General features: G+C 39.6%; 1 protein-coding gene across 8 annotated transcripts in view; it reads right to left on the bottom strand.

Moving 5' to 3' along the window:
• The window catches only part of col12a1b (collagen, type XII, alpha 1b), a 150,708-nt gene extending 133,198 nt beyond the window's left edge, over positions 1–17,510 (bottom strand). For 3 of the 8 annotated variants that reach the window (XM_044169246.1, XM_044169245.1, XM_044169243.1), the window contains exons 1-10: positions 17,150–17,509; positions 16,231–16,342; positions 11,823–11,939; positions 9,513–9,656; positions 7,187–7,246; positions 5,430–5,693; positions 4,481–4,645; positions 3,022–3,195; positions 1,928–2,218; positions 330–932 (exon numbers count right to left, since the gene is read on the bottom strand). In XM_044169246.1, the coding sequence (XP_044025181.1) occupies positions 330–932; positions 1,928–2,218; positions 3,022–3,195; positions 4,481–4,645; positions 5,430–5,693; positions 7,187–7,246; positions 9,513–9,656; positions 11,823–11,939; positions 16,231–16,306 (1,894 nt within the window). In that variant the 5' untranslated portion in view covers positions 16,307–16,342; positions 17,150–17,509. Of the gene's footprint in view, positions 1–329; positions 933–1,927; positions 2,219–3,021; positions 3,196–4,480; positions 4,646–5,429; positions 5,694–7,186; positions 7,247–9,512; positions 9,657–11,822; positions 11,940–16,230; positions 16,343–17,149 lie in introns of all 8 variants that reach the window. The other 5 variants (XM_044169248.1, XM_044169244.1, XM_044169247.1 and 2 more) reach the window with 5 other exon arrangements.
• Between the last annotated feature and the right edge of the window lie 2,089 nt (positions 17,511–19,599).

Consider the following 19,599-nt stretch of genomic DNA (forward strand, 5'->3'; position numbering starts at 1 on the left):
AATTTCCCCCTTTACAGCTAAAGAATAATTATATTTTTCATTACCTTTTTATCAAAAAGAGCCACAAAATACCTTGTTAATTATGACATTATTGCAGCCTAATTTTGCTGAAAAGAAAGGTGGTTTTAGCATCATTTGGTTTCTTTTCTGACTCAAACAATATGACAAGAATCGAGCCAGAATTTGATACAAACCAGAATCAATAGGAAGAAAAACAGAATTTATAAAATCTAAATTATACCCAACCCTAAAACGACAGTAGACTGCTCAAAAGAAGTTGAACAAAGCCCACTGTCATCAGCATAGAGGATTAAAGCAATATCACTTACGTCTCTGGTAGATGTTGCGATGTTCTTGCTCGATCCTCAGGCAGATGGACTGCGTGAGTTCTTTGGAAATTCTCTGGAAGGCATCAAAGTCCTCTACAGTGTACACATGGGTCTCTGCAGGCTTATTGGCGATGGCCTCCAGCTCGGTTCGTACAGCGTCTTTAACGCCCACCGCGAAGATCTCCACATCAGAATTCCTCAGCTTGGTGGCTGGCTCCTGGAAGGCGTCAGATGACTTCCCATCAGTGATGAGGATGGTGACACGGGGAACGTTGGGGCGCGCCCCTCTGTTGGCCTGAAAGATCTTCTCTCTCACATAGGCCATGGCTCTGCCGGTGTTGGTGGAGCCGCCACGGTACGGGAAAGACCTTACAGCCCTGACCACAGCGCTCAGGTCATGGTGAGTGTTCAGGTAGAACTCTGTGTGGGGGTCCCTGCTGTACTGGACCAAGCTGATCTGGACCTTATTTGGCCCAATGTCAAATGAGTTCACCAGCACCTCCAAGAAAGCTCTTACTTTAGCAAAGTTAGCCAGGCCGATGCTGTAGGAACCGTCAACCAGGAGGACGACGTCGGCTTGAACATCCATGCCGAGAAAACATTCTGGATTGGAAAAACAAAAAGCACAATACAAAGTTGTAACTGACTAGCTTCAGTGATAGCACATTAAAATATATCTATGGCTGTTCACTTATATTCTGAGAATTTTCATCCTTAGTGTGTCTTGTTTGTTGGCAAACCAAAGGCTGAAGACAATAAGAGACACACTGATACTGGAAATTATACCTGAAACATATTGTGCTTTGCCAGAATAGTACTATATCCATTAAAATTGCATTTCAGTTCCTTGAACGCGGACTTTGGTTGATGTGAGACGTCCATGTTTGTTTGCCTTTTTAGGCACTAAATATTATTGAGAGCCAAGTCGGAGGAGCTTTCAGATATCTGAGGTTCCAAGTTGTAATTAAGTCTTGGTGTGAATTGTATTTACAAGCTAGTGATTATGTTAACTCTCATATGACACAAACACAGCATCAGGTTTGACCAGTGTTGGTTTGTGGTGCTGATGATAAGGATTTTTGATTTTATCAGTATGGAGCTACAGCTGGAAAGCAATTAGCTTAGCTTAGCATAAAGACTGGAAGCAGGGAAAACAGCTAGCGTGACTTTGTCTGAAGTTCAAAAATATGTCTACCTACACCCCTAAACTTTGCTAATTACTGCGCTGTATCTTGTTTGTTTAATCTGTAAAAAAACAGAGATGTATAAACAACAATTTGTGGTTTTAGAGGGAGCTAAGTAAGCTAAGCTAATTGCCTCCAGGCTCTAGCTCCATACCTATCGCACGACATGAGAGTAGTATTGATCTTCTCATCTAACTCTCAGCAAAAAGCGAATAAGCATATTTTACAAAATGTTGAACTATTTCTGTAAAGTGACCTGCTGCCCCACCCACTCAAGCAGAGGATCCTCTGCATTATTGATACATTTACAGAAAGTTTAATGATGACTAATGGAAGAACCTCCATAAATCATAAATTTACAAAAAAAAAAAATGGACTAGTTGGGAAATTTTAGTATCATTGTGTTGTACTCACCCAGTGATACTTTAACTGGCTCTGTCTTCTGCATGACCGTGATGGGCTCGCTGGGTGTCAGGCCCTTCAGGGCATACAGACTGATCTGGTACTCTGTGTCTGGAGAAAGGTCTCTGATCACCACCGAGCTCTGGGCCGGGCCCAGGTACAGTTCCTGCCGCTTGCTGCCGGTCATCATGGGGATCATCTGCACCTTGTATCCGGAAACCTCTCCAATAGAGGCGTCCCAGGTCAGACGTATGGACTTTGAGGCCACCTCCAGCACTTGGAGGTTAGAGGCCGGCTCAACGACTGCAAAAAATCAGAGTCAGAATCAGAATTATAGTATTATCTGAATCTCATTGTGCAATAAATGAACACAAATTTGTTTCGACTGTGTTGGTGCAGAGCAAGAGTAGATTTATGGTTTGTTATTTTGGTTCATAATTGAAAAAAAATGTTCATGTTTGCTTTAAAAAAACCGATGACAATCAGGCAAAACAGTTAATGATTGAATGATGAAAATCAGATTATGACATATTATATATCAAAACTAAATAGAACATGAAACATGCTTTTTTTTCAGATAGAGAAGATTGATACCACTCTTAAGTCTGTGCATTAATTATAAAACTTGAGGCAGCAGATGGTACAAAGACTGGAAACAAGGGGAAACAGCTGGCCTGGCTCTGTCCAAAGATGTATTATTAAACTAACTACATACATGTAGAACATGTTAATAAGAAAGCTTTAGAGGTGCTGGTAGGTGTTACCTATGGACAGAGCCAGGCTAGCTGTTTCCCCCTGTTTCCAAATAGTAGTCTAAATTCTAAGCTAAGCTAACCGGCTGCTGGCTGTAGCTTGATATTTAGCGTACAGCATGAGAGTGGTATTGATCTTCTCATCTTACTCCCGACAAGAAAGCGAATGAGTGTATTTCCCAAAATGTTGAACTACTCCTTTAAGATAATGTGCAAAGGGGCAACAGAAGACAGAAGATGGAAAACTTTGAAAACAAAATTGAAAACGTTTGAGACTGATGTGATGTGTCCATTTTTTTCCCACTATAAACTCCAGGGACACCAGGTTTAAAAGTCGTTTTTACCACATCTCACCTTCTTCCCCGCTGACGAGTGAGCTGAGTTGATCGTCGACACCAGCGCACACCTTAGTAATGAGCTTTTTCTGCACATTCTTGATCATGTTAAAGTTGCCGACATTATAGATGTGACTTCCGTAAGGGGTGGAGGCCATTAGCTTCATCTCCTTTTCATCGGCCTGTTGGATCCCTAAAACGGACAGTTTGCACAGTATACGATAATTTATGAAAACAGGGAAAATTGTTCCATTGCTACCATTGTGATTGTCACTGCCTGCCATATTTAGGGACATCAGTGAATTCACAGCAGTCGTTGTAAAGCCACTGGCATCATGTGAGGATTACTGTGTCAGAGGTAAAGGGTGACTTTGCTCCAGGTTTGTAAATACCGAATGAAACGAGCAATCTATAAAGACGTGAAGTGAAACATTTGTTTTCTACGTATATAAAAAGTTCTCCAGCTGGATTCTCCACCAATCGTCAGCTAAAACGCCAAGCCTCGACGTTTTTATTCTACTCTGGCTGGAAAGTCTGACAGCATGAGCAGTAAATATGAAACTGGTTGGACTCCATTTTAAGACTGGTGAGTTTTACAATCCTATATTCTTTTGTAACACTTTGACACTATTACCAAAACTGTAAGCCATTACAGAATATAGTTTATTCAGAGTTCGACTCAGTCAAATATCAATGTGAACTTTCTGAACAGAAGGGGAAAGTAACAAGGTACTTTTACTCCAATACTGTACTTCAGTGCAGTTCTTTACTTGATTATTTCCATTTTTGAGACTTTCTACTTTTCCTCCACTGCATTGCAGAGGGAAATATTCTTCTTTTTAGATAGATTAGGTTTTTACATAAACTTTGAGCATAAGATAACATAAAATATTGCTGGCATTGTTCTTTCTGTCTTTTCTTTCTTCTTTATTTCTCTTTATTTCTGCTTCCTTTCGTAGCTTTAACTTCAGCTGAAATGAAGCCGACCTCTTTTGTGATTTGAAAAAACTCCCAACACCCTCAACCCTTTAAAATCCTCTTTAATCCTGGATAACATCCAGAGACATGCTGGCTCATGAGGTCTGTATAAAAGTACTTCCTGTGTGTGACCAGCTTCTCCTGCAGAAACTGAGAGCATAGTTCATATTTCACTAAGCTAGTTTTTTTATCAGTGACCTGTTTTCAGAGACCGTAGAAGATGAGCTGTTATTATTTAACCACCAGCCCTCTTTAACACCATAGCAACAGCCCACTTCTGTTTCTCCATCCTAAGATTGTGGAAAGTCTGACAGTGTAGCCCGAGCGTAAACATACATAAAACATGCTATCACTCGCTTGTAATGTTAATGTTGTAGGAATTTCACCTTCTGTTATTACAGCATCACAAGCTGCTTTTGTTACGAACAACAGCTAAAAGCATTAAATACGGATGGAAAATGTAAGATGTGGAATGTAATAAACTTGTTCTGGCTACGTACCGAGGACAAAGATCTCCACCCCCCTGCTCCTGAGCTGCTTGGCGTAACTCTCCACTGGATCCTCAGATTTGCCATCTGTGATGATCACCAGCACTTTGGGAAAACCCTTCCTGGCGCCGGCCGCTTCGGTGAAAGTGTTTTTCAGAACGTAGTCGAGGGCACGGCCTGGAGCAACGAGACGGGCAAATGATGCACAGCCAAAAAGTGTCTGCTACAAAGTGTAGGTTTAACACTTGATTAGAGTCACTAAGTAGTAGGAGAACATTATGACAGACTGACCTAACTGCTGGTGGTCTTCATTTTTAAAGAGAAATGCTTGTGAAAACCTTATCAGATTGATTTTGTGAATTGAATTTGAAAATAAAGGAAAAAAAGAAACATTAAGTTAAATATTCTCTGATCTTCATTTGATGCAAAATACAAAATAATGAGCAAAATAGCAACATTTTGATTTAGAAAACCTGCACTCAATGCTGCTGTCGTTGTGTAGACTGAAACCAGTTTGGTCTAGATCTAACATGCCAATAAACTTGTGCTGCTAAAACTGAAATATAAAAATTAGTAAATCAGAAATTCATTGTAAACCTTACATGATTAATGAGCTTTAAGAAAACACTTTGGGGTCATTATTTCAACTAATTTAATTTCATTTGTCATTACGAAACAATGTGGGCCAAAAACATTAATTAATTAATAAAATTAAATATTTTGAAAAAGTCATGATTTATTGTTTCTTGCACACACAAGAATAAAAAGTAAAATATATTTTTTTAAACTGTATAAATGTTTTAAAATTTAATATTAAGTTATGAGAAATAAACAGGAAAATGTACCATTGTTAAGAAGAGCATTTATAATATTAATAATAATAATTACAGTAACAGAAACTAAACTGAGGTGAAAATAGAAAACTGTAAAAATCTAACATTAAAAGACATTAACAACGTACCTGTCATGGTGTCCCCTCCTTTGGACGGCAGCGAGCCGATGGCCTTGAGCAGCGCCGAGAGGGTCAGGTGTCTGTTCAGGTTGAACTCTGCTCTGGCGTCGCTGCTGTACTGGACCACGCCCACCCGGGTTTTGTCCTCTCCGATCTGAAAGGCGCCGACCATCGTTGAAATAAAGTTGCGGATGTGTTCGAAGTTCGGCCTGCCCATGCTCCAGGAGTCGTCCACCAAGAACACCACATCGGCGATGGCACTGAAAGAGCATTCTGGGAAAAAAAGCGAGGAGGGAGTGGAGGAGAGGACCGGAAATAGAGAGAGAGAGGAAAAAAAGGTAAAATGAACATAGTGCATAAGGGCACTTCTGAAATTTAGATCTCAGTAGATTTAAAAAAATACCCACCTCTAAAGTCTAAAATGGCTGAGTCTAAGATCGTGAATAAATGCATAACTCATTTTAAGTCACATAAAAACACATTTTAGTTAAGTTTAAGTTAGTTTAAGTTCGCAATACGCCAGAAAAATGGGATTCACCTCCAGTTTCATTCCAGCAACGAACATTAGGTTTTGCAGGTCATTCGTTTTGATGACTTTAACTATTTACTGTAAATTCTCAAATAGAGGACTCAACTGAAGAAAGAACTGAGTCAGTAATTATTTCTGATTGACTCTGTATGGTAAGTATATTTTCAGCCACGCGTGGCTTTATGAGACGGCAATGTCCGTCGGTCGTTCCACCACTTTGGTTCCAGACTGAATCATCTCAACAACTATGGGATGGATTGCCATGAAATTTGGTATAGAGATTCATGGTCCCCGGAGGATGAAACTCGTGATCTGCTTAAGTTTACACTTAAGTTTGAGAGCATGTGGCACTTTTATTAGCCTAAACTTAACCGGATCTTAACACTATAATGTAATTGCAGAATCAAGGTTCTGGCAAGTTGGTTTCACGGTCAGATGAGAACCTGGAAACGTACTGTACGTGCTTAATGTTGATGTGACTTTGATCCCATTTAATGTGATAATGTGTTTCATGTCATAAAAGCTCTGTATTACTCAACATGAACGTTTGACTAGTTTTCCCAAATCAACTCAGTGTGTTTGAAGCTCATTAGTCATTATTTTCTGGTTGTTTAAGAATCCTTAAACAGCTGTTCGGTCACACTGGATGTTGAATCAAACTGTACCTGTTGTAGGTAGAGGCACAGGACTCTAAGCTTCGCCCTGCTTTCTGGAAGTTTCCTTGTGACTTTCCTCTCATGAAAAGAAGGAAAAATCAGCACAAGCTCGTCATCGTCTGCAGAACTGGGCCAGGGCAGCAGCAGCAGCGCTCTTGTAAATCAGCATCTGTAATGGTTTCCACTTCTCTCAGCACTTCAGGGCTGGGCTCCTCTGAGCTCGCTCCCCCAACTCCAATAGCAGCCTCCCGCCCCACCTACGACCCCCGCACTGAGCATGTGCAGCTTCCTCCACATTGGCATAATTTGCCGTCAGGGGACCAAACCAATGACCGAATACTTCAGAGATTTATGGGGGCCTAATTCTGATTATTGCTATACAATGGGGTGTTGTGTGGTAGGAGCCTCCCTTCGCTGCTGAGCTCACACTGATGGACACTGCCCAGCAGTGAGGAAGAAAAAACTAAAAGTGGAAAAGTCGAGGTACAGCGAAGAGTTGGAGGTTCGTGACTCATTATCTTAGCAGTGAGTGAAACCCCTCGTCAAATTAAGGTTTAAAATGAATGAACAAAAGGACTTACTGACTGAAGCTGAAGGGTCTGGTTTCCTGGAAGTTTCTCTTATGCTGCCACTTGACTCAACTGAAACACAATAACACAATCATGTAATTACAAAGGTTACAGGCAATTCAGATAATCTATCCTGTTGTTGAAAGTATCTTCGAAAAACCCCAATCTTCATTTTAATGTCATGTTACGAGCCATTTTCCGTCAGTAACTGTCACTGTTTTTCTTCAACAAACAGCAGACCGCTCAAACTGGACCGAACCCCATGTTTTGTTTCCATACATGAGATTTCTTCTCTCACCTGAGGGTTTTTTGTGCAACATTTCCTCCTCTTGGATACAACAAACGTGCAAAACCAGCTCCCAAATGGCGAAACTAACGAGTTGATGTCATTGTTTCTGACAGATTTCCAGGGAATCTCTGGAGCTCGGAGGGTTTCTCAGATCATCAGTGTTTGCGGCGGTGCCAAGCAGGCGTCCCCACCAAACTGCTGCCATTACATTAGTGAAGACTTCACTCGCTGCTGGAAATCTGGGTCACTACTCGTTTACTGATCCATATGTAATGTCAAATGAGACTTTTACTGGACTTTTGTGTCTTTTAACCTGCTGCAACTGCTCTTATCTTATCCGCAGTTGGAAGACTGAATGCTTTGCCTCTTTGTGCGTCAGTGGTCCCCAACCTTTTGTCTTGTGAACTTTTCAAATTAACCTGTGACTGTGGACATGAATTGTGAACAGTTCGACCAAAGAATGATTTTTCTTAATTTGAAGTATCTTCAGAGGCCCCAATTTTTCACAAGAATAAAGCAAAACATTTGGCGAAAGTAAGAAGAAATAATTTTAATTTTTTTTTTTAAATTGTCTTGTGACCCATCATGTTAATCTTGCACCCAATCCCTTCTATATTTAATAAAGATTTTTATTTTGAAAACACCCCTTGAAATCATGCTGTTGATGTCTTGTTCCTCATGATTGTTTTGTCTTTTTAATTTATGATGAAAGTCATGAGGCCACATTGTAGACAATAAAGCTCATAAAGTCTAACTAACCGGCTATCTTATTTGGTATTATCTAAAGGTCATCCCAAAATTCAATATCTGCTTTAAATTTACATTTAATGTAAGAATAAATCCAAATATTGAGGTTCAAAGTTCATTCTTGACTTTGGAAACATCAGTTGAGAAAACAATCTCACCACGAGGTCCATTTAGTAGCTGTTCTGGAGCATTTACATGATCTTCATCAGCAGCTGGAGTTTGCCAAGTTGTCACAGAATTGAATATATAAAATTTTTTTTTTTTTTTTTTGCACTTCTTGTCTGTGTTGTCTTAAAATCCAACTAGTCTCATTTTGGAAAACAATATAAAAGATGTTTGATGATGACTTTCTTAAAATTTGACTGAATTCGACTGGTTAAATGTAAATGAATGGCTTTTTGTCTCCACACAGGAAATGCATCACAGCTGGACTTTGTCCTGATTGGCTCCCTGTGCTGCAGAATTACTGAAATCTGTCCAATCAGGCTTTCAGTCAACAACTTTCAAACATTTGCAAAGCTGAAAACTGTCTTTGTTCATTTTGAATGTCATACACACATAAATGGATCCCTTTTGGCGTTGAAGCCAAGATCAATGAGGAGTCAAAGTGCTCAAAAAAAATAAATAAAGGAAATTTGAACATGGTGATGAAGATGATGTGATGTGATCAAAAGCTCAAGAACAGCTACTAAATGGTGGTGAGACTGTTTTCTCGACTACATTTATTTGAAAACGAGTTGTACTTGTACTGTAAAACCAAATAATGCAGAGGGTGGACAAAATAACAGAAACACACTCTGGTCTGTAATACATTGTCAGGTGTTCCTGTTACTTTGTCCGCTCAGTGTATGGGGCCTTTAGGTGCCAGTTTGGGTTTTAGGCTGAAGCAGGTCGTTGTCATCATGGTGACTTCCTGCCAAACTAGACCAGCTGAAGATAAACTTTACGAGCATTTGGTTGGATGTCTGGTGTTAATTTACACACACACACACACACAGTCGTGTTTCCATCCCTTTTGGTGACATTACATTGACTGACATTCATTCCCTGGAGACTTACCCTAACCCTAACCATAACCACTACTTGCCTAAAACTAACCCTTACCTCAATTTAACCTAACTTTACCCTAACCTTAAACCAAGTCTTCACCCTAAAATGTAATTATTTACATTATTCCCATTAGAAAGGCGAGTCCCCACAATGTTACTGTGTAAACAGATTCATGTCCCCACAACATTAGTAATACCCACCCACACACACACACACACACACACACACACACACACACACTCGGGGACTCACGTGTGATCTGGCCGGTGATGGGCAGACTCTCCTCTGATCCGTAGTACGCAGATATCGTTACGACATAATCCACATGTGGACTCAGGTCTGAGATGGAGGTCTTAGTCGCAGATTCAGGCAGAGTAAATTCTTTTGTTGGTTCTTCTACAAGAATGCACAGAATCAGAGGGAAGCCATTAGGAAACTATTGCATTACTTCATTTCTCCAAGAGTCAAAACAGGGATTCAGAAAAACCTGATTCCGACTGTTGACCTGAGGACTGGAGGAGCCATGTAAACACACAACAACAGTATGATTCAATTTAATGAAAACTTTCCGCATTACTATGACTCAAAACACATTATTTTAACCCTTAAATACCCAATGTTTTCCTTAAGTCAAGTGTAATTATTTATTAAAAACGCTTTCACTTCAAATAGTCAACAGGTTTTTTGATTCTACTAGTTAAGAGAGTTTACAGGGTTATTAATATGAAAAGACCCATTAAATTTGTACAAAGTCCATTAAATAACAACTCAAGTCCTCACTTATACTCAGTATGACAATTGAAAATTTTAATATTTTAAGTAACTTTAATTAATTTAATTGAAATATACTGAATTACTTTTGTGGTTTAATGGCATGTGTGGTTTAAAGGCACATTAAAGACCTCTTAATAGACCCTCAAAGTAAGAAATAAGGGATTTTAAGATTAAGGTAGTTCAACATTTTGGGAAATACTCTTGTTTGCTTTCTTTCCAAGAGTGATTGATATCAATCTCATATCTGTGTGTTAAGTATGGAGCTGGAATCAGGACATGGTTAGCCTAGCTTAGCATAAAGACAGGATGAAAAGGGAAACAGTTAGCCTGGCTCTCTCCACCTACCAACACCTCTAATGCGCACTAATTAATTGTATCTATATTTATTTTTTTATCTGTACAAAAACAAAAATGTAAAAACACAAACAATGGTGGTTTTAGGGGGAGTTATATGTTGGGACCATTTATTGATACTGATATGCAAGTTAACATTAGTTCTGTCAGTTAGCTAGTTTAATGTAATATAAATACGCAAGCTACCGTTAGCTCTGTCAGTTAGCTAGTTAAGTTAGCTAACAGAACGTAACATTCAGGCACTTAATAATTGTAACGTGAAATATGCAAGCTAACATTAGTTCTGTCAGTTACCTGGTTCAGTTAGCTAACAGTACGCAACAGTTACACCTGACAGTTGTTTAATGTAATATAAATATGCAAGCTACCGTTAGCTTTGTCAGGTAGCTAGTTAAGTTAGCTAACAGAACGTAACAGTCAGGCATTTATTAAATGTAACGTTAAATATGCAAGCTAACGTTAGTTCTGACAGTTACCTGGTTCAGTTAGCTAACAGTACGTAACAGTTACACCTGACAGTTACTGATACTGATATGCAAGTTAACATTAGTTCTGTCAGTTAGCTAGTTTATTGTAATATAAATTACGCAAGCTACCGTTAGCTCTGTCAGTTTGCTAGTTAAGTTAGCTAATAGAACGTAACAGTTAGGCACTTAATAAATGTAACGTTAAATATGCAAGCTAATGTTAGTTCTGACAGTTAGCTGGTTCAGTTAGCTAACAGTACGTAACAGTTACACCTAGCAGTTACTGGGTGTACATAATTAGTAGCAACTAATCTCTATGTAAGAACTACTCTGCGTGGTACTTGTAATGCGTAAATCTCCACTTAGTAGACACTTATAACTAGTTATAACTAGACCAAGTTTGAACTTCCAAGAAAGCTGTTGCAACCAGCTCCTGGCTTTGTGCATGGCCGGCATTGTCATGTTGAAACAGGAGAAGGCCTTTCCCAAACTGGTGCCACAAAGTTGGAAGCACACTAAAATATTATTGTATACTGTAGCATTAAGATTTCTCTTCTACTAAGGGAAAAACACCCCCAGACGAAAGCACACAAAAGTATGTGGACACAAACTTTTGGCCGTAGGTTCAGAAATTGAGTTAAATGTAGAGGTAGCTGATATGAATCTTAGCTGTTTTGTTTTTTTTAAAAACCATCTCAGCTGTTTAATGAACTATGACGGATGTGATAGCTACACTCCTGAGCTAAACTAATGCTGACAATTTTCCATTGCAATGATAATGTTTTTCTTTCCCCCCCACTTTTTTATCATTAGAGCTCCTGGAGCCAAACATGTGTCTGCAGAAATTTCCAGATAATTGCGGGGAGTGTTGAGTCTTGCCGGGCAGGTTGATGTCTAAGAGATTTTATGACACTTGTAATGTTACGGGCTCGACAGGACATAACTCGCAGATTTAATGAGCACCCACCTGTGTCTGAGGTCACTTGTATTCTGTAGCCCTGTATCGTGGACCGTGGTCTGCTCCAGATCATTTGCACTGTGTTCTCATTTAAAATCTTGAACCTCAAATCTGACGGAGGGTCGACTGCGAAGAGGAAAAGGTAAACACAGTTAATCCTGCAGCTTTAGGAGGTGAATGTATTATAATGTTAAGTATAAAAGGGGTTTCCCAACAGTCAACACTTCCAGGTTTGAAGTTTGACAAGTTCACTGTTGGAGCAAACAACACAAGACGAACTAAACTACGAGATGTGAGGGAAGCCATTTTGGGGGGGAAAAATGACCTCCGTTTGAGCTTGTGTGGCCAGTAGCCACAGTCAACAACTCAAGCAACACACTGAACAAACACAACAAAACAACACAACAATACCTTCCTACAGTTTAGGGCATTCAAGGAGGAAACATAAACAGGACGGGAAGATGCAAACTGGAAATTTGGATGTGGCCGAGTTTACGAAAGCAAAGATAGGCATATTTGAATTTTACAGGCAACTATATACCTAATTGTAAAAATGATGAACTATTGTATATATATTTATAGCACTGAGATATTTTACTGTGAAAACGATCTATCTGAATTAATGTGCTTTGAATTGTCAACTGAAGTGTCCCATATTAAAAAAAATGCAAGTCAAAAAGTTAAATTCGGACACCAAAGTTAGACACCCAGGCTACCGAGGAGAAGCAATCAAGCCTTAATGGTATCAATTAGACCTTCGTCCAATCAGGTTACGTTCTGTCAGTTACATCCCAGAAAACAACATGATTTTTTTTTTTTTTTTTAAATTAACTTTAAGTTTTTGATCCAGAAATTCAATTTGAACAACTGAATATTAGTTCTTTAAAATATTGGACAATTTAGAGAAAGAAATCAAGTTTTTGAAAGCGCAAAATGTGGCCTTTGGAAAGTTCAATGAGGGGGAAAAATGGACGGTTTTTAAGAGTAAAATATTTCAATAATATAAACTCAGTGGTGTTGAAATTTGAACGTTAAGTATTCAGTAGTGGTTGGATTTCACAATCAGGTATGTAGTTGCTTATAAAAGTTTACTTGTTATGGCCTTTCTGTGCTTCCATACGGGTCACAGATAACCAGCACGTTTTTTTGCGGTTTGTATCCAATTATCTCTTTGGCTGGAAATCACCAGCCACTTAGTTAAAAGATAATAAGTTACAACATGGACTGGCTGACATCCAGCAGACTGTCCATGACCTCAATCCAACTCATGATGTTGAATTGACAAACAACAAAAACACACAAATCTGATGAAACTCTGCAGTATTGATTATACAATGGATAAAGATCTGATTGATCACTTTCATCGTCTCCATTGCAAACCTCATAAAAGAATACACACTGTCAGTGAAGACATGTGTACATCTTTTTTTCTGCTTACGTTTCCAAAAATCTCCACCAGAGGTTCTTAAACTACGTCAGCTCCAGACCCAAAATTTTAAAGAATTTAATCACAGAATCTTTCCCCAACTTTTGTCAGAAAGTTACCCTCCAACTTACACTCCAAGAATCCTTTTAGGATCTGGACAATAATTTAAGAACCTCTGGTCTTTGTGACGTTAACCAACAAACAAGATAAAAGTGCAAACATATTAAAGTTTAACTTGTGATCACTGACATTGAGGATCATGCATGTGTACATGAAAAGTTGTTTACAACAACTTGGAGCAACGGACAAAAAGTTTCCATGTACACGAGGGACCACAGATTTTTTTTTTTAAATATTTTAAAATGATATTCTTCAGGTTGGGGTGGAGAACAACATCATAAACTAATACAAATAAAACATAATAAAACATCGCCTACCTAAAAATCTTGACTGATATCATGCACCGACTACCTTATTGGATAAAACTCGCTTGACTTTGAGATTTTAATCTTAATCTCTTAAATAGGATCTTAAAATAAATAGACAATAACTCAAAGATCTACAATTAAACAAGTTAAAGAATCTTAATGACAAGATTAGCTAATAACTACCAGCCGGTTCTAAATGGGCTCGATGCTTTCGGAGGTAAATAATGAGCTCGAAAGAAAAATCAGTTTTTCCAGCAAGAAAGGATTAACATGAAGAAGTCCTTTCACATTAAAATAGATCAGTGGGGGGCGCTCTGGTGGCTGAGGGGTTCTTTTTACTATTCTCTGTTAATTACTTAATTATATAAAACACAGGTTTATAATGGCAGATAGCAAAAATGCTGATTGTTGCACACTAACAGTCAGTGTTCACAATCTAACGTCACATTGGAAGATGACGATGAAAGAGACAGTTTATCTCCTCTATGATAATAAAATAGCTACAACGTAGAATGAGAAAGATCAATTTTCTTATTGGTATGGATCCTACTGATATCGATACTCAAAACAAGACTTAGTATTGATACTTGATTTATCAATCCAGAGTTTGCCCACCCCTGTACTGGATATCTTCAAGTTTTAGACACTTTACTTTCAAAATCTTTTACCAAACACTTGTTTCATAAACTGAAACATTATCTGACCTCTTCGTGTAACAAACAGGTGGAAACACTGCGTCTAATTCTTAATCTTTTCATGCTGGAGGAACGTTAATCTACAGTAATCTGAGCTCCAGAGTTTGTGCTCATTTTATGAAACTTTGCAGCTGCACAGATTCTTCTGAAGTACTGCAGAAACACACAACGCAGTGTAGCTAAAATACCTCAAAGAAAGAAAACAGAAACGTATTTATACAACATATAATCTAGCTAGAGTTTAAAGATTACGGTATCTATCAGCTTTTCTTTCTAGACCGCCAACCAGTTTATCTGTTAGTGTGGGAGTGAAGAATATCATTGTAAAATATTGTCGTAAAGCCAAGACTCAGGATCAGCTGACCTGGTCAGGGCTTGACCGGGAGGGTTACAGGACGTCAAAAATGGAGGAACCACCAACCTGGTGAATCAATTCAAGGGCCGCGGGCTGCTGCTTCTGTTTCCAAACGGCCAAAAACTACCCACGCTCTTAAACCAGAGGGACACACGCACTTGTGCAAACACACACCATCCACACTCACGTCAAGGCTGTGGAGCTTTTCTTTGAGGCTTTCGGCATCCAGGCCTCTGCTCTAAACTGCTTTTATTTTGTCATTTTTCACCTGAAATGTGACAGTTTAGAGCAGAGGCCTTCCTGTTCAGAGTCTTTTCTCTTCAAGGTGTTTGTGCCTTTAACTCCGGCCCCAACTTGTCAAACTATTCCACACGGTAGAATATATATGACCCTATTACGATGCCGGGACTTCTGGAGAGGCAGCGAGGGCCCCGCTGGGACATTAAAGGGGGTCACAGGAGGTCAGAGACTCTCCTGAAAGGAGAGAAAAGAAAGAGTCTCCTCCTCCTGTTGATTTGATTGCGATTTTGCTGTATTTCTTTTATTCTGAGAGAAAATCCAGAGGCGTAGAGGAGCAGAGTGTCGCCTCTCCTATCCTCTAAAACCTCTGGAAAATAATGTGAAACTCATATTTTGTCTTTCCGTTCCATCAGGAGAAAGGACGTAGGGAGGAAACTTGGCCACGTGCCGTCTGGGTTTTTTTCTTTGTTGAAACTGGAGAAATGTAGGCTACAGTAAAAGATAGTAGATTTTGAGCAAGGGCCCCTCCTGGTGTAAAACAGATCAAACTACATCTGTCTGAGGATGGAACGATGCCCCACTTAACCAACAGACAGACATTTATTTCAGCTCTACAGCCTCACGGGATTCACTAGAGGCTAAAATACTTTAAAATAAATGTATTTTCTGGTTTATTTGTCTTAAGGATAGTTTTTAAGACAGATTACTGTCCTTCAAGGCCGATAGACGTAAATCAGTGGCATAAAGAAACACCAGACTGCTGGAGTTTTTGGGAGAAAAGCAAAATAAGTAAGCTTTTAACAATATAACTTTTTTTTTTTCATAGCGAAGCCTTAATGCCAACTGGAGGCCATGTTTTATTGTACTTTCTCTGCTACATCACTGCTCTAAGTAAGTTACATTCATGGCAAAAACCACTTCAAAAGTGCTACTGGTTTGGAAAAAAAAAAGCTCCTTTCAGTAAATTCAAACCAGATATTTGAAGTGGAGCATATTTTTCTCTTCAAGAGGAAATCTTCCGAATTCCTGTAGGAAACTAGAATTATTGGAGTGAAAAGAAAAATCATCAGTCAAAGGTTACACTGAGGCTGAAATCAGTTCAAACAAATCAATTCACAAACACACGCATTTGCTTTCTCTGTGTGATTTTTTTTATTCAGACTAAATATGTAGCTACACACTGCAGGCAGAGAAAAGGCAGAGGTGAGAGGAGTTGAAGTCAGATGTGTTGGATCACAGAGAGAAGGAGGAGGAGGAGGAGGAGCGGCTTTACCTTGATCCTGGGCCTGAGAGGAGGACAGCAGCAGTGCCAGGAGGGCAACCACCGCCAGAGGCAGCCTGCTCTTCATCTTCAGTTCCTCTGGCTCAGCAGCACATGAATGAAGCTGCGAGAGGAACGAAGGAGGCGGTTAGACCTTTCAACATCAGTCCCGCAGCAGCCTCAGGGCTTCACAAGACCTTTAAGCAACCCGAATGTGAACATCAGAGCTCCATCACCTGCCTCGTGTAAATCTATTATCATTTTAATCGACATCTAGTATCAATTAGTTGCTTTTAAAAGCCACCAGAAAACGCAGCTTTCAGGGTAGGAATATTTAACAGAGTCAAAAAACTGCTCCCCAGAAAGCCCCAAAAATATTATATGACAGACTTTATATGTATGAATGAATAAAGTCCAAAAATCCATAACTTAACAGCTTCTAACCAATGCAGACGATATAATAAAGATAAAGATCTAATATCATGGAAAACCTGTTAGAATAAAGGCGCACAAAGGCAAATGTGTCTTCTCTCTCTGCGTTAGACTCCGTTTTTCCTTCCTAAAGCAACATAAATTATGGTGCAATTAGACTGCAAAGCGTCCAATTCAGTATCTGATATTTCTGCTGAAGAGATAAACCCACTCTAACGGAGAGAAAGTCTTTCCACAGTTCAGAATAACCGAGCATCAAATCCTGGCGCCGTGCGCAATTACGCACCGCAATGACAAGAAATAGTCCACGCGTTTCTCGAAATATCCCGATTGAAATTGGATGATAACTCGAATATTAGAGATAATAAAGTCTGTAAATAAAACAGACTTTAAAACCTGACTAGCAAGAAATTATATAGTCTTATCATATTATCACGTGGAACTCAAATAAATCACCTGAAACTGCAAAAAAATAAAAATACAATCATGCAGAACTGACCTATAGAGGAGACTGTAGAATTGGTTTGGTTTGGTTCAAGAAATTAAAAAATGAAAAAAGGTTTAAGTCTCTGTTGTAGACCCCCAACCTGACAAAAGGGAGAGTGAGGTGGTCCGGTGTTGAAGTCAGAGAGCTCCGCGGGTTTTTGGTTCCCAGACGCGTCGGCGAGCCTCTTTCCAAGTGGGAAGACTCTCCACACAATCTGCTACTTAACAGGGGGGCTGCTCCCAGCTCTGCATGCCCCGCCGCGAGCTCTTACGACATCCAGCCGGGCCAAAAAATGATGTGTAACCTCTCAAAGCGCTAGGAGACACACACACATGGACGAGCACACACACTCGGAAACTTTTACATAGTTTTCTGCATTCCTTTCCGGTGATGGAGGGCTTCTGTGCGTCTTGGCCGCAAGGAGACAGCAGCGCAGATCTGCTTTTCGGGAAGAGGGGGATCAGTGGGAGGTCACTTTCCTCGATCAGGGGGAAAGTGACAGAGGCTTTTACCTCCTTTTTCATTTCGTGAATCAATGGGAAAATATTACATATTAAACTAAACCCCCAATCTGTATTTTCCTTTTTAATGCATCATTCCGGCTTCCAGGGACGGAGCACACGTTTCTGGGGTCCTCGGCAGGATTTGATGAAGCAGCAACAGTTTTCACAATTAAAGTTACTCAAATGAATCCTGCCCAAATCTTTAACAATACTCATTCTGTACAGAGTCGTACTGAAAGCGCAAATACAAGAGGTAAAGGAGATTACAATTTTACAACACCGACTCCCTGATTTTGTTGTATTTCCCAAATTCGTCCAAGGTCATCGTCCAAATTTGGTTCCGAATACCACAAAATATGTTGATCATGCATCAAAATGCCAACATTTGGTGTAGTGCCCCCAAAATCTCATCACCCAGAAATTGTTGTAGTACCTCCAAATGTGGCACTGTGCCCCCGGTATTCCTTTCTCATAATCGCGTGTGTTAGGCTCAATCAAATTCCCAAATTTACTATGGCACCCCCAATATTTATTTCATAGAATCCCACAATTGGTGAAACGTTTTAGTGTCTCCAAATTTGTAAAAGCAACTGTTATAATCCCCAAACTTGTAGCACCTCTATATCACAATATTTAGCAGAGCGCCCACAAAATCTGACAGTTTGATTTGTGCAAATTTATCAAAATCCCAATATTTTGTGTAAGTCTCTTATTAGTCATAATACAAAATGTGGCACAGAGCCCCAAAATCTCAAAACTTTGTTGTCGTACTCCAAAATTTGTGCATCAAAATGACAAATTCACGTGTGGCATCTCAGTAATCTGTCATCAGTCATCAAAGCCACAAAGTTTAAACAGCTGAATGATGACAGGCGCCCCCTGGTGGCCCCCTGGTGGCCCCCTGGTGGCCCTCTGCAGCCCTTCAGCTCGCTCATGTCTCCGCTGGTTATCAGTTCAATTTCTCATAAATCTTTACAAAATCATCAGAAGAGAGGTTTGTTTGTTTTTTTTTTTCGGTTGGCAGGTAGCGGGGACCGTCTCGTCCAATCAGAAGCGTGCTCGCTCACACAGCAGATTCCTGAGGAGTGTATGGGCTTTTCTTTGCGAGTAGATGGAAGAGCTGCAGCTCGTGCGGTTACTTTAAAGTGTTAACTTTCTCTGCGGTGGGTGTGGGCTGACAGCAGAACAGGCCCGGGGCTGTCTCCTCCTTCACTCCGAATCAAATTAAAACAGACAGCAGAAGAAGAAGAATCCACCCAAAGACACAAAATATAGATGAACACGAGGTATTTGCCAAATGAAGCATTCCTGTTCTGGAAGATTTCTGTTTTCTGTTGTAGCAAAGCTCATAACAGGACGTGATTATGTACATATAGCCAGGTTTAGGACAGAGTATGTTGTTGAAGAGCATTAAGCCCTGAACACTAATTATGGGGAGTTCATTATGTGAGCCAACCTCCGAGTCTCAGCTGATTCCTTTGTAAATGTCGCCCTCTAGTGACGGAAACTGAACATGCACACAGGAAAAGTTCAGTGTTGCTCCTGCTTTAGTACAGACATTATGAAACATTTACTTGAAGCAATAATTTTTAAAATATTCTCTCACGGTTTGGCACCAAATGTATACTGTGTGGCAAGATTGAAAAATGTGGCATTAACTGTTAAATGTATCATGATTGTAAAACTGCTGAAAAGAGAACAGGATACGTTCATTAACACCACATTTCTAGCTTATTTCTATACAGCACTCTGAAGGTTTATGTGATGCATTCACAATTTGTCTCGTGATTTGTTCTAAAAGGGTCAGCTCACCCAAATTACTAATTACTAGTATTTAAATTTGTACATTTTCTCTCTTGTTACCAAGGTAACGAAGTACATTTCCTCAAGTGCTGTAGTACAGTGCATTAAAGACGCATAACGAAAATATCATTAAGTGCAGCCCAAAAATAGCTCCAC

The sequence above is a fragment of the Siniperca chuatsi genome, linkage group LG16 (genome assembly GCF_020085105.1).
Source record: "Siniperca chuatsi isolate FFG_IHB_CAS linkage group LG16, ASM2008510v1, whole genome shotgun sequence".
Classification (NCBI taxonomy): domain Eukaryota; kingdom Metazoa; phylum Chordata; class Actinopteri; order Centrarchiformes; family Sinipercidae; genus Siniperca; species Siniperca chuatsi.